This window comes from Lepisma saccharinum, chromosome 10, assembly GCF_977018435.1.
Source record: "Lepisma saccharinum chromosome 10, izLepSacc3.1, whole genome shotgun sequence".
Classification (NCBI taxonomy): Eukaryota; Metazoa; Arthropoda; class Insecta; order Zygentoma; family Lepismatidae; genus Lepisma; species Lepisma saccharinum.
The window spans coordinates 69,822,566-69,835,412 of record NC_139238.1 but is presented as its reverse complement, the minus strand read 5'-3'; the positions used below and the strand labels follow the sequence as shown (position 1 = coordinate 69,835,412).

General features: G+C 38.5%; 1 protein-coding gene across 1 annotated transcript in view; it reads left to right on the top strand.

Moving 5' to 3' along the window:
- Positions 1-8,035, top strand: part of LOC145993940 (MFS-type transporter SLC18B1-like) — a 114,271-nt gene extending 106,236 nt beyond the window's left edge. The window contains exons 10-11 of the mRNA XM_083129903.1: positions 3,488-3,656; positions 6,531-8,035. Coding sequence (XP_082986029.1) covers positions 3,488-3,656; positions 6,531-6,776 — 415 coding nt within the window. The 3' untranslated portion in view covers positions 6,777-8,035. The remainder of the gene's footprint in view (positions 1-3,487; positions 3,657-6,530) is intronic.
- The last annotated feature ends 4,812 nt before the right edge of the window (positions 8,036-12,847 follow it).

Here is a 12,847-nt window from a genome sequence, read left to right as displayed (position 1 = left end):
CCTTCTAATTTACATCAATAATATTCCTAAATATTTGCATTCTTTTAGGGGATTCCAAACAGTCTTTAACAAGTCGTTGGCTAAATTCATTATGTCTGTGATTAATATATGTATAATATTAAATAATAATTATATACTTAGTATATAGTAATAAGTCATGTGTTTTGCTGTCTCCGGTCATAGGCCCCCAAAGTTGATAGTTTAGCGGTCTCAGACCCCCAAAGTTGATGGTATAGAACATTTCAAATGTGTATTTAAAGTTAGTTCATGTGGCACAATTCAGAGTGAACTTTACAAGAGATGCAAAATAATACATTAGATCCTCTTAAGCAAAATTATTTGGGGGTTTCTGCCCCCACATTGTTAACATTTGGGGTCTCGAGCACCCCCAAGCCCCATGGAGTCGGCGCCTATGCAAACAAGAAATCTTATTGAATAATTATTTGGATAGTAATACGTGTATCCGCTCCTTTTTAACAATGTAAGCTCGAAGACAATCTGTATTCCATTTGTTTATATTGGCAAATTGGTCAACCGGAGTTTATTATAAGGAACTATTTCGTAGATGTTCATGTAACCGTTATAAAATTACAAATGAAATATATTCTCAAGCTTAGATATACTAACAACGAAGAAATAAATTCAGAGTTAAATTTCAAATGCATGTGTATAGAGTAATTCTAGAAGTACAGAGCTATATCAGAGTATTGAACTTCTTTTTGTAGGATAACGTTTACAATATTCACGCGACAGAATAATTATGAACTGTTGCTCCAAGAGAAACAAAGGACGTAGTGTATTGGTTAGAGTTCTTGAAAGCATTGATTACTGTCCCAGGTTCGATCCTCCATACTAGGCGTTCTTTATTTATTCTCCTTTTATTATAAACAAGAGCATGGTAATATTATCTGTAATAGCAGTGTATAGTGGCTACATTGTTCTGCATATGGAATTTATAAAAAAATAAACAAAATAAATGAATTGACACACATTCAAAGGGATATTTTCATGTATAAGATCGTGAATTATGATACTCTAACGATAATTGTGTACTGCTTCAAAGACATTGACAAATATTAATGAAATAACTATTTATATTTGTGGCAATTCAGGACATACTAATTTTACCCCTTTTCCCACTCGAGTTCAATGCAAGGATACCTCCGCAAATATCGAATGAGAAGTTTACATCATGTGCAATTCTCCATTAAATGTTTTCGCCGAGTCGTGCTACCTTCGTTTTCTTTGTTACAAACAAGTATTGTTTGCACATTACATGTAGGAGGAGAGTTGCATCTACATTTCACATTGGTCAGCTCCTTCTACTTACTTTCAAGAGCTAAAGCTTGTAGGGTAGTGTTTAGCGTTCAGGGCTGTTAATCTGATGGTCGTAGGTTCAAACCCTTCCGGTGGCAGAAACTTTTCGTAAGTTTTAGACCTATCCCATTGTGCTCATTGTCCAGGCCGTGTGAAACGGAATGATTCAGTTTGGAATTAACGATGGGGGGGGGGGGAATATTAAATTCCAAAATCTCCATTTCAACGAACCGAGAAGTGGACAAAAATTGGATAATTCTTATAAATATTCAAATTACATTCATGTTTTTAGTGGTATAATCGCAGGTAAAATCAAATATCTTACATGGAAGATTTTACCTTGCTCTGAACTAAACTAAAATGCATTTCGAACCGATCTAATACATTCTCCAATACATTTCAAAATGTTATTGAATGTTTCATGTCGATAATTTGACCAATGCATCAATTCTTGACGCTGAGACGATGTTTTCTGCAACTACCTCTTCTCTTCAGTCCCTTCTGTTCTTCTCTTCTCCTTCTCCTATCCCCTCCTTCTGCTCGCTCTGCTTTTATCTCATATCGCCTTCCCTACTTTTCTCGCATCTTATCTCCATCCCACTCATCTCCACTCCTCGTATCTCCTCTCCTGTCTTAGATTTCCGACTCCACTGCACTCTTCTCCTCTTCTTTTCGTTCTTCTCTTTTTTTCTCCTTTACTTTACTTTCCACTCCCCTCTTCTCGTCTCCTCTTCTCTCTTCTTTGCTCCATTTTCCTCATCTCTCCTAGAATCTTTATCCATTCTCCTTACTACATCTCCTCTCCTCGTCTATCCTCTCTTTCTTCTCTCCTCTACTTTTCCTCTTCTCCTTTCGCTTTCTCTTTCTCCTCTCCTTTGTTACCTTTCGTTTTCTCTCCCTTTTCCTTTCTGTAGACTCATCAGCGATGAAATACTAGAAAACCTATTTTTTTTTCTTTCAGAAAGAATTTTGTCACTTACGATAAATTAGTGATATTTTTAATAATTTTATACAATATTACTTGTTTTTATTCCTTTCGCGTATTTTATAAATATCTATTGTGCATGTGGCAGCCCTGAAATTGAGCCTAACTCTACACGCAACCCACCAACGCCTCGTGTAAATTGGGTTGCCTAGTTTAAAATGTCGTTGTCCTAAAACTTTTGAGAGACACTGTACAAAACCGGGACAAGGAAGTTTATAAACCTGACAATTGCTAAAATACAGGGTGTTCCGTTCAAACCTCCTACATTTCAATTCATCATTGCTAAAAGGTTATGAAACATAATGGAATGCAAGTGGTACTCGACTAAAGACAAACTCAAAGAATCTTATTGCATGAAGCACTAAACACCAATACACCTCTACACTGAACTCTAATACACCTCTATGTGTGCACCGTTTGTAGCACGAATAATATCCAACCTGAGAACCTCCGGATTGTTTATTAACACTTCCAGTCGCCAAAAACTTCGCACACCGTGCCTTAATGGTTTTCCCATCAGGTGCTTCACCTCCATATTCTCTCCGGTAATTTCTTTGCACTGTAATGATTGATTTGGTCTCTGCACACCAGAATACAAATTGCGCGCGCTGCTACGGAGTCGCCATTGTGCTTTATGCGATTGTGGCGCTGCATAGTGAGAGAACGGTGAACTTCGAGGTCTTGCAATGAAATTCTTTGAGTTTCTCTTTCGTCTAGTACCACTCGCATTCCATTATGTTTCATAACCTTTTAGCAATGATGAATTGAAATGTGGGAGGTTTGAACGGAACACGCTGTATATGTGTGTATTTTTGTATACCTCTAGCCCGAACACCCTGTATAATGTATATATCTGCTACTATACAGTGGAAATTAACTGAGTATATAAATCTATACAGATCAATTTTTTGAAATAATATTTATATTCTGGACTGTACCTCTAGCCAGTGCTCGAAGTTGGGGGGGGGGGTAAGTTATCGAGTTTGGAGATAGGTTGGAGATGCTTGTGTGGATCAACATGGAGACAATGTAGTAGGTGGGGGTATGCTTATGTAAATTGTGCTAGCTGGGTAGATGCTTTGTAAAAAAAAATCCAAACTGGGGAAACTCCGAATTTTCAATTTCGAGCTCTGCGTCTAGCACTAATGAATGAGATCAGTATCATATAAATTGTTGCTTTTCCAGTGAAGGAGGTTTTCCGGATGATCTGTCGACATATGGCCTGGTGTCCGGTCTCTGGGCCTCCACCTTCGCTCTGGGGGCCTTCGTGGGTCCCTCTATCGGAGGAATCCTCTTCGATGCCATAGGATTCAGGATGGGGACCCTTGTGATCATGTCCACGCAGTTCCTGGCGGTGAGTATATTTAATGTTTGTTTACCTGAGCTTGTTTTTAAATCCACTTTATGCATAAGGGCTAATTGGTACTGGACCTTTAGTTTAAAGGGCGATCCGAACCACAATGGTGCATTATGTGCCTCCAGTGGGTATCGAACCCGGAACCCAGGGCTGTAGTCGAGGGTATACGGTATACGTCGGTGCTGGTTAACCTTACTTAATTAGCGTATACCTTGTGCTTTCATTTCGTTTATATTTATTCATGTAATTTAGCCATTACTCTAGTGAACTTATTTTGGTCAAATACTTCTGCTTTGTTTACTACAGAAAGAGCGAGATATTTTTTTCCTTCGATTTTTTATGTAACGATTGTTCCAAGGTTTGCATTGTTGCTGTAATTAACAATATTATTAAAGTTGTTAACAGTATACGCACTGTAACCACCTTTGAAGTGTAAGATAGTTACAAATGGTAACTACACTAAATATAGCAGAGTATAGCAGAGTTCCCATGAATACATTCGACCAGAGGTCATTGTTGTTTCAATAATTAAAACATGTTTTGAACTACTGACAATAAGCTAATTTATTACATAATTGTTCAAAGAATTCTTGAATCTATTTCATTAACATTCATTATAATGCAAATACATAGCATGGTCCTTATTTAACAAAGGACAACCAAAGTATAATTATTATGATATAACATTGCAACTATTTCTTGTCTCTTACAAACTAATACTAATAGACGAACCAACCTAGTATGTGTGTACTCTGGAACATTGCAACTATTTCTTGTCTCTTACAAACTAATACTAATAGACGAACCAACCTAGTATGTGTGTACTCTGCGGTTGCTCAGGAAGGAAGAACTCCTTAACAGGCGGAGCCTTCTCTCCCCGAGCAGAGAACATCACGCGATCAAAAACAAAGGACAATCGAATACACAATAGTACCAGATCCTTATTACCCGTAACTAGTATATTACAGCACTGATAGCTCACAAAACTCTACAAGAAAATTACAATACCATACTGTAGACTAGCCTACAAAATACTATTGTAGCATCAGTATTGTAACATCAGTGGCATTTTTATAGAAGTTAAATAATTTCATCCGTATATTTAATAGAAACATGGCTCCATTTAACATTTCACGAAACTTAGCGTATACCCTATGGAAATTTTGGGACTTCAGAACTGTCAGGACTCCTTGATTTACAAGGCGACGACGTTACCACTACGCCATCGTGGAGGTCCAATTAATGTTCCCAAAGAAATTGAAAATACTTTCTCAACTTTTCATGTAGAATTAATCAAGTCTTTCAACTTCTCAGCAATTTGATTGATTGATTCGCTCTATTTGACTTCGTTTTTTGTGCCACTTGTGGCTAATTTGCGAAGATGGGGATGAGTGATGATCAGTGGTGGCGATTGGGTTCCAAATCTAGGAGGTGCAAAAATTGGGAGTGGGGCAAGTTCAGTTTACTTTCCCTTGGTACATAAGGTTTAGCATAGTGCAGGGGCAAAAGTGGCGAAAAGTGGGGGCAACTGCCCCCTAATCGCCGCCACTGGTGTAGATAATGATGGAATTGATGAATGGACACTCACAAACATCCATGCCCAGGCCGGGATTCGAACCCGGGATCCCTGGCGTCGTAGCGCGATGTGCTGACCACTCCGCCACAGGGATAGGTCTCAGCAAGTTGAGTCACTTAATTTGCATACCTTCATCTTCAAGCAAATGCAGTTACTTCTTTAAATGCCTGAGTGCCATGTTAGTCTCGGGTTCCAATACTAGGATGAGTGATCGTAGGTAAAAGTTTCCCATAGTTGCCCCTGCATAAGCGGTTCTGGGGCATACTCAGCTTCTCGCGACCGTGCTGCTAAAGGCGAGCGGAGCGTGGTGCTGATCATATCACCTCCACTATGAGCAAGGAATATAATCATACGATTTGTGTTACTTGAATTACTTGCAAAGGGATTTATTTTATTTTCCACGGAAAAGCATCGTTGCATTAAGGTGAAGGGTGGCAATTTCCCACCAGGCGAACATTTATTTCATTATCGTCGAAATGTAAACACTAAAAAATAACAGAGGTACAGGAGAGTATGAATTTCTCCCCATGTTGGGAAGTGGTTTTTCAAGTTAATTACGCTAGACACGATGTTTGAAAAATATGAAGAATCTCATGAATTCATTGTGGAGGGAAAAAACGCAGCAACTTCAAGTTACGGCTATCAAGTGTGAGTTTCGAACTTTCCAACGACAAGAAAAATCTTCAGCGTATCCTCTTTCCGTTGATGAGTTTATCTACCACATCAGAAGTTTGATATTCTCAAGAGAACAAGTAAAAATAATACTCCCATAAACGTAATGCTAAGTCTTATCCCCCTCCTACAACCATTCAGCGCACAGACCCCTCTTTCTCCTGTTCCAGGTGGGTGGGAAAGGAGCGCTTTGTGGGGTCTTTCCAGATGGCTTCACACAAACTGTTCCACGTGGCCTTAAATAAAAATATTCACCATTTGTTTTCCAAGGCGGGCAGTGCGCGCTGCTGCAAACGTCTGCTAGCTGTCGCCACGTTTCCCTAGTTTCTCCCCTCACGCGTTCATTGGTCGATCCCTTTCGAGTTGCGCAGAGGACTCGCTTTCGTTCGCTGACGTCAAGCTAATTCCTTTCATTGTTAGGCTAAATGTAATGGATTTATTCTAAAGAATTCAAGCCCAACAACGAAAGCATTCAGCGTTTACGTCAGAAGACGAAATAAAGCAAAGGTGTTTGACTTTGGTGCAATAAATCATACTCTTGTTAGGGAGTGAAGGTTGCATTACCTTTCATAAGTTTTTCAAATGGTTTTGTAAGCACATTACTTTCTCTTCTCTTCATGCAGCTTCTGGCCTGCTGTTACTTCGTGCTGAAGAAGTCCAGAAGACGGTCCACGCTGTATTCAGACGAGGACAAAGAGGGGGGGCTGACCGAAATAGAGCCCCTGCAAAGCCGGCCTCTGTCGGGTGCCCAACCTGTAGCCAATGGTGTCGACAGCCTCAGAAGGGACTCTAGCATAGCGAGAAGCCACGGCATCCCATTCGCTAGGAACACCTCAAGAGTCAGGGTCCCCGCGCTAACCTCTCTCTAATCCACACGCCTAACAATCGTTAACGATGTTGAACCACGACATTGTTGCAGAGACAGTTGTTTACGAATCTCATTCTCATTGTGTGTATACCATTCAAGTTTCACGGCAACAAATATATAAGAAATAACTGTAATATGCATTTTCGAGTGAATAGTAAAAAAATCCAACTATAGATGGCAGCAGCATCTAAAATCATTGGTTAACAAAATGTTGGTATTAATCCTTCACAAGTGTGTGCATTTTTCTTGAAGTAAATACAAGTATAGTATTGGTAACAGTTCGTTATATCGGAGACACATTAAAATCGGATATTTTGTGTTTCGCATGGTTCGTACTTACCAATTGTTTATTGCGGAACATAGTTCAAGGTGCCATTATGCTTTTTAGACGAAAACAAACACAATTTTTCACATAGAGAGTAGTTTTTGTTATTCCTTTTTCGCTTCCGTAACACACAATATGGCGGGCAGAGGTTGACTACCGTTGTAGGTATGCAGTGTTTCCAACCTTCCTCACCGAAAAATACCTACTATCGTGTTCGTCACGTGTGCAAATTGTACATTATGCACGGGTAGCTGACGGATAGCCCCACGAACCATTCACAGATAGCCCCACGAACCATTTCCGTTAAGGATAGGTTAGGTTAGGTTAGGCAAGCATAATTAAAAAAGAAAGGGGTTGGAAACACTTCTGTAAAAATGAAGAAATGTGTCTCCGATATAACGAACTGTTACCATAGTATTTCCATATAATTCACTTGGGAAAAGACTAAGTAGTGATATGAGTTGCATTACCATATTCCTATTACATTGTTCTCTATGTTTAATTATACACAACTTATAGGTACATACAGTTTGTCCTCTGAGGAGGAGGTTCTGATGATGTATGAACACACTCCGGTCATTTATTCATAACATTGCATTAATATACACATAATTTTCAAATTAAGAGATAAAAGTGTACAAGAAAATAAACCGTGCCATATGAAAGTGCATGATGCTAAGATATCAATCAAAACAAGTTGAACATAAAGAAATGTAACACAAAAGAAAACATTTAGTGTCCATATAGTAACATAAAGTCTGAATTAAAATTTCAGAGTAGTTGCTATTTTAATGATATCTCTTTGTGGCAATGTTTTTTTTTTCATTTTCGTATCAAGTTCCTACTCTTGTGTACATTAGTGTGTGAATCTTGGTGTCTGATGGTGCAAGTGAAGTTAATGTTACATTCCTACTTTATAATAAATGTTTTTTCTTATTAAATTATGTGTTCTTTTCATTTACACAATTTTTCTACACCTTCCATGTTGTAAATTGAAGACAGGTGCATTCTGACACGCAGTAGCGTGGCGTGACTTTTTCAAAAGTGTTACCAGCCATCAGACGTTACCCCCTCCCAAAAAAAAATATGACTTTGATCTAGATTTTTGTTCATTTCCTTCTTTTCTTTTTTCAATCACTCCTAGAAAGAACTTACTTGAAGAGAGTTACCGCGAAAATCCAGTGAATAGTAGTCGAGCCTCTTTGCAAAGAGGTGGAAAGGGAAAGAAGAACCACAAATTTGGGTCATTTGACGTTTCTGCGTTGATCAGACGACAGAATTCGCCTTCTCCAGCGGTGGAAGGGAAGTCCAGATGTACGTACTACTTTTGCCAACTTAGTTTTTTGGAGCAAGATTTGTCCAAATCACGAATCGCATCAAGTACTTATATTTTCGTCTATTACGTCAATGGTCTCAGTTGTAGTTAAATCCAGCCTTGGCTTTGCAGTGTAGCTCTAGTTGCTTCAGAGAAATAGTATCCCCGTTTTAGGCGGGATTTAGCTCTTTTCTTGAAATCGAATGTGACAAAACTTGCTGATCCGGTAGGCAGGACCGGCAAGTGGGCCCCTAAACAGGCATATGAATAATCCCGTAGCACACTTGCCTCTTAAGTATTTCCCCGCTCTTCCATTGCATTGGCGATCCTCTTGTAACATTGAACAAGGAGAATAATAACATTGGCGTACACCAAATAAGCCGATCCAACTTCCACATGGAGAAAATCAGTTGTAATCTATCTATCTCTTGTATATTTCTAATGACAGACTGATCAAAACAAGCAAATCAAGCGAAATCAAGAGAACAATAAATGTTAAAGCAAATAACAGTACTCACTAAGTTCACACTGCTCTGCTTCGTAATCGTACTTCAGAATTTTCCTTCTCTTCCGCCGTATCCATATACAGGGTGGCGCACGAAATGTCATACCATTCAATCACCTCATAAAATTTTTAATATCATATATTGAATGTTCAAAACACGTATGCGGGTGAGTTGGTTCATGGAAAATCAGGTAGATGTCAGGAGAAGTCAGTATCGGACTCTATTTTGTTGCGAAACAGCAGTTTGCAAGATGGCGGATAACGGCCGGTTGAGTGTCGAACAGAAGGTGAAAGTTGTAATGTTTTTTGCAGAAACAAAGAGTTTGGTAGCGACACAAAGGCATTTTCGTGCACACTTTGGTACAAGATGGGCTCCCTGTAAACAGACCATTCGCAGATTGTGCCAACAATTAGACACCACTGGCTCTGTGTTGGAGAATAATCGACGGCGCCCGTCAAGTGTCCGAACACCTGAGAACATTGAAGCAGTTCGCGTGGCTTTGGCACGAAGTCCAAGCAAATCAACAAGAAGGGCGGCTGCTGAGTTACGAATATCTCGTAGGTCAATCCAAAGAATTCTCCACTCTGATCTTCACTTGTTCCCTTACAAAATGACAGTTGTCCCACAGTGGCGCAGGAACGGGGGGTACAGGGGTACATTGTACCCCCCAAAATTTTTGAAGGGGGGTACTGTACCCCTCTAAATCCGTAAATCGAGTTGTACCCCTTGTACCCCCCTTGGTAATTTGACAGCAGGGACTCAAGGTGCTACTGTTAAAAGAACCTATTTTCAGTTCGCCCAATAAAAAAGTGTATATTGTTTATAACTTATAAACATTATCTTCTTTACCACCGAAAGTCAAACCATTCCAAACTTATTCTACTACATTGTGGTTGCTACCAATTAGTTTATTGACCTGTGTTCGAGGTTTGGAAACCTCTCTAAGGAGATGAAAATTGTTTAAAATGTGTGTGGAACGATTGAATCAGATTTGCCATCAGAAAATCACGCTGCAGAGGAATGCTGCTTTTGTAAAGAAGTGGTCGCGTCAATTCTAAGATAAGATACAAATCTTCATTACAAGAGTATATGACTGACTTAATTTTCTTTTGAATATTTAAAAATGAATTTTCCAAAACGAAATACTTACACGAACGAGACGAGACACTACAGACTAACTGGGGGGGGGGGGGGTACAATGTACTCCTGTAGCTCACCCATATATTTCATGACTTTGTAAGAGGCTGTTCGGAAAGCTATACTTAAACCTATACATATATTAAGAGATTTTGAAAACAGAGTCCCGATTAGCCTATCTGAGCATGAAGTGAATCTAGAATAAGTTTTCATAACTTCAGAGTGGAAACCGAACAAAAAATAAACACAAACAAGAACGAAAAGGACCTCGCCACACAGGAGACGAGATGAGGCTGTGACAATTTTCGACTCATCGCATCGCGATATCATTCCTAGGTGAAATTACATTTTTCCTAGACATTTGAACAGGGTGTCATTTGCGATAATATCAGAGGAGGAGGTAATTATTTTTACCTATATATTAGATATACTTATAATTGGACATTAATTACTTAAAATCTAATTTTGGTATCGAATGCAACACATGCACAACACCATTTTAAGTTAAATATACCCTAAAGTCAATCTGTAAGAAAATTACATTAGTCAGAGAATGCACGAGATAAATGAAACTTACTGCAGGTTCTATTGGTATAGATTTTGGATTGAATTCACAAGGTCTTTGGAGTGAGATGGGAATGCTTGATTTATTTGGTTTATTTTACTTCGCATTTCTGCCACTTTTGGCTAATCGTGAAGATGAGGATGGGTGATGATATGATGAAATTGATGAACACTCACATGCCCTACCTGGGACATCTAGTGTCATACCGCGCAATGCTAATAACCCCTCCGCCACGGAGGCCGGCGAGGTGGGAATGTGTTTTGGATTTTCTTTGTAGATGCGAAAATCTTTAACTGTGACGCGCACATGCTTTTGCTTACATTAAAGTTAAACTTTTTCACATCAACGAGAAATTGACGTCACCCTTAAGTACTCCTTAATACGTATTAACTACTACTAAATGCGAAAAGAAACGTTGAGCTGCTCTTCATATTGTCCACCAAAGATTGAAAAGGAGAAAAAAACAACTTTTGAGCGTATGCCTTTCCTTGCTTCCTCTGACATCTGAAGGATTTCGGTTTTGTATATGAGTAGTATGATTGACTGTATTATAAGCACCACTTACAAGTGTAGAAAAGAAGAGGCTATTTGATTGAACAATCCGATTTGCCCATACTTAAAACAATGGCAAGAGGGGCTTATACCCCAATTATTCAGGTGTGATATGCTCTGAATTTTTAAGAATTTTGAATTCAAGTATAGAAAAGATGAACCCCCTCAGACAGATTTGCTTACACTTAAAATTATGCCAAGTTCCTATATTATCTTATTGTTTATAGTATGTTTTTCTGTCAAAATCCCAGGAATCTTGATTTCTAGTGTAGAAAAGATGAGCCCCCTCTCAGATTGATTCTAGAGGGGGCCGACTCAAACCTAGAAGCCTCTAGATTACTAAAGCAAAAATACTTATATAAAGCTCATACCTCCTGGGTTCTGAGACCCAGTAGAGTGTGGTGCATAGCTCCATGGTTTTTATTGTCTTGTAAACAAGAGGCTCGGGTTTGAGTCCTCATAAAATGTGAAGCCTCCCCTCATTGCAAAATTTTAATATTGTTGCTTTGTAAGCAAGAGGCTCGGGTTTGAGTCCTGATAAAATATGTAAGATTGAAATACATGTGGCAAAATAATATCTCCATACGTGAGATTTTGAGAATAATTACTGCTAGTTGATATACAACTGATAGCTCCCAGATCTGAAACCTGGTAAAAAGTGTTGTACAACAGCATAAAAAAGCAAAATTATTTTATATTGGGAATCACCAGAGAATAGTTATTGCTGTTATAATTGTTTTGGCATAGCTCTGTTTTTTTGGACCAAGAAATTTTATATAAATAAACAACAAAAATGCCAAAACAAAAATATTGCAATCAGTGTAATAAAAATATATCTAGTTCTAATTGGGCTAGGCATTGCCGTATTTGTGACCGTAAGAAATGCAGAAAAGCTACTAAATTGTGTCCAAGATGCCATAAAATATTAAGCAAGGCATATTACAAATGGCATAAGTGTAATTCTTATGTACAGTCATCAATATTGCCCTCACAACCATCTACATCTGGTCTGAAAAGGAAGCATGAAGCACCTGTTAATGCTGGAACTGCAAAGCAGCCACGCTATGAACCCATCCATAGCAGTTTTAATAGCCAATTAAGAGATTACCGGTTTGTATCAGAGCCAAGATGTGACATTAAGAATTTTTTGAACAGTATAAATCCTGATGTGCAGGCAATTCTAAATGCACAAAATGGCTCTTATAAGCTGTCCCTCAAATTGTTTACACAATATAAGAAGCCAAATGGCACAAAATTTACACAGCCCCACATAACAGAAACTGTACCTGTATATTCAAATGCAAATTCAGACAAAATAATAAGCAGTTTGATAGATCAATTGAATATTAAACACTCTGAATTTGCTGGAAAAGAGTCTGGATGGAGCCTATGCGGATCTCCACACAAGTTATATGTTAATATTTCTGAATTCAGCCCATTACAAGGATCTACATATTTGCCATTACCTGCCAATATTAAAAACAAAAGAGCCGTGGTTAATATTGAAAATAATGATGATAAATGCTTTTTGTGGTGTATTTTAGCTGCTTTGTTTCCAGTTTCAAGGAATCCTCAGAGAATAAATTATTACAAACAACATGAACATATTTTTGATGAAGCAATGGAGGGTTTAGAATATCCAATGTCTGTTCAGAATATTGATAAATTTGAA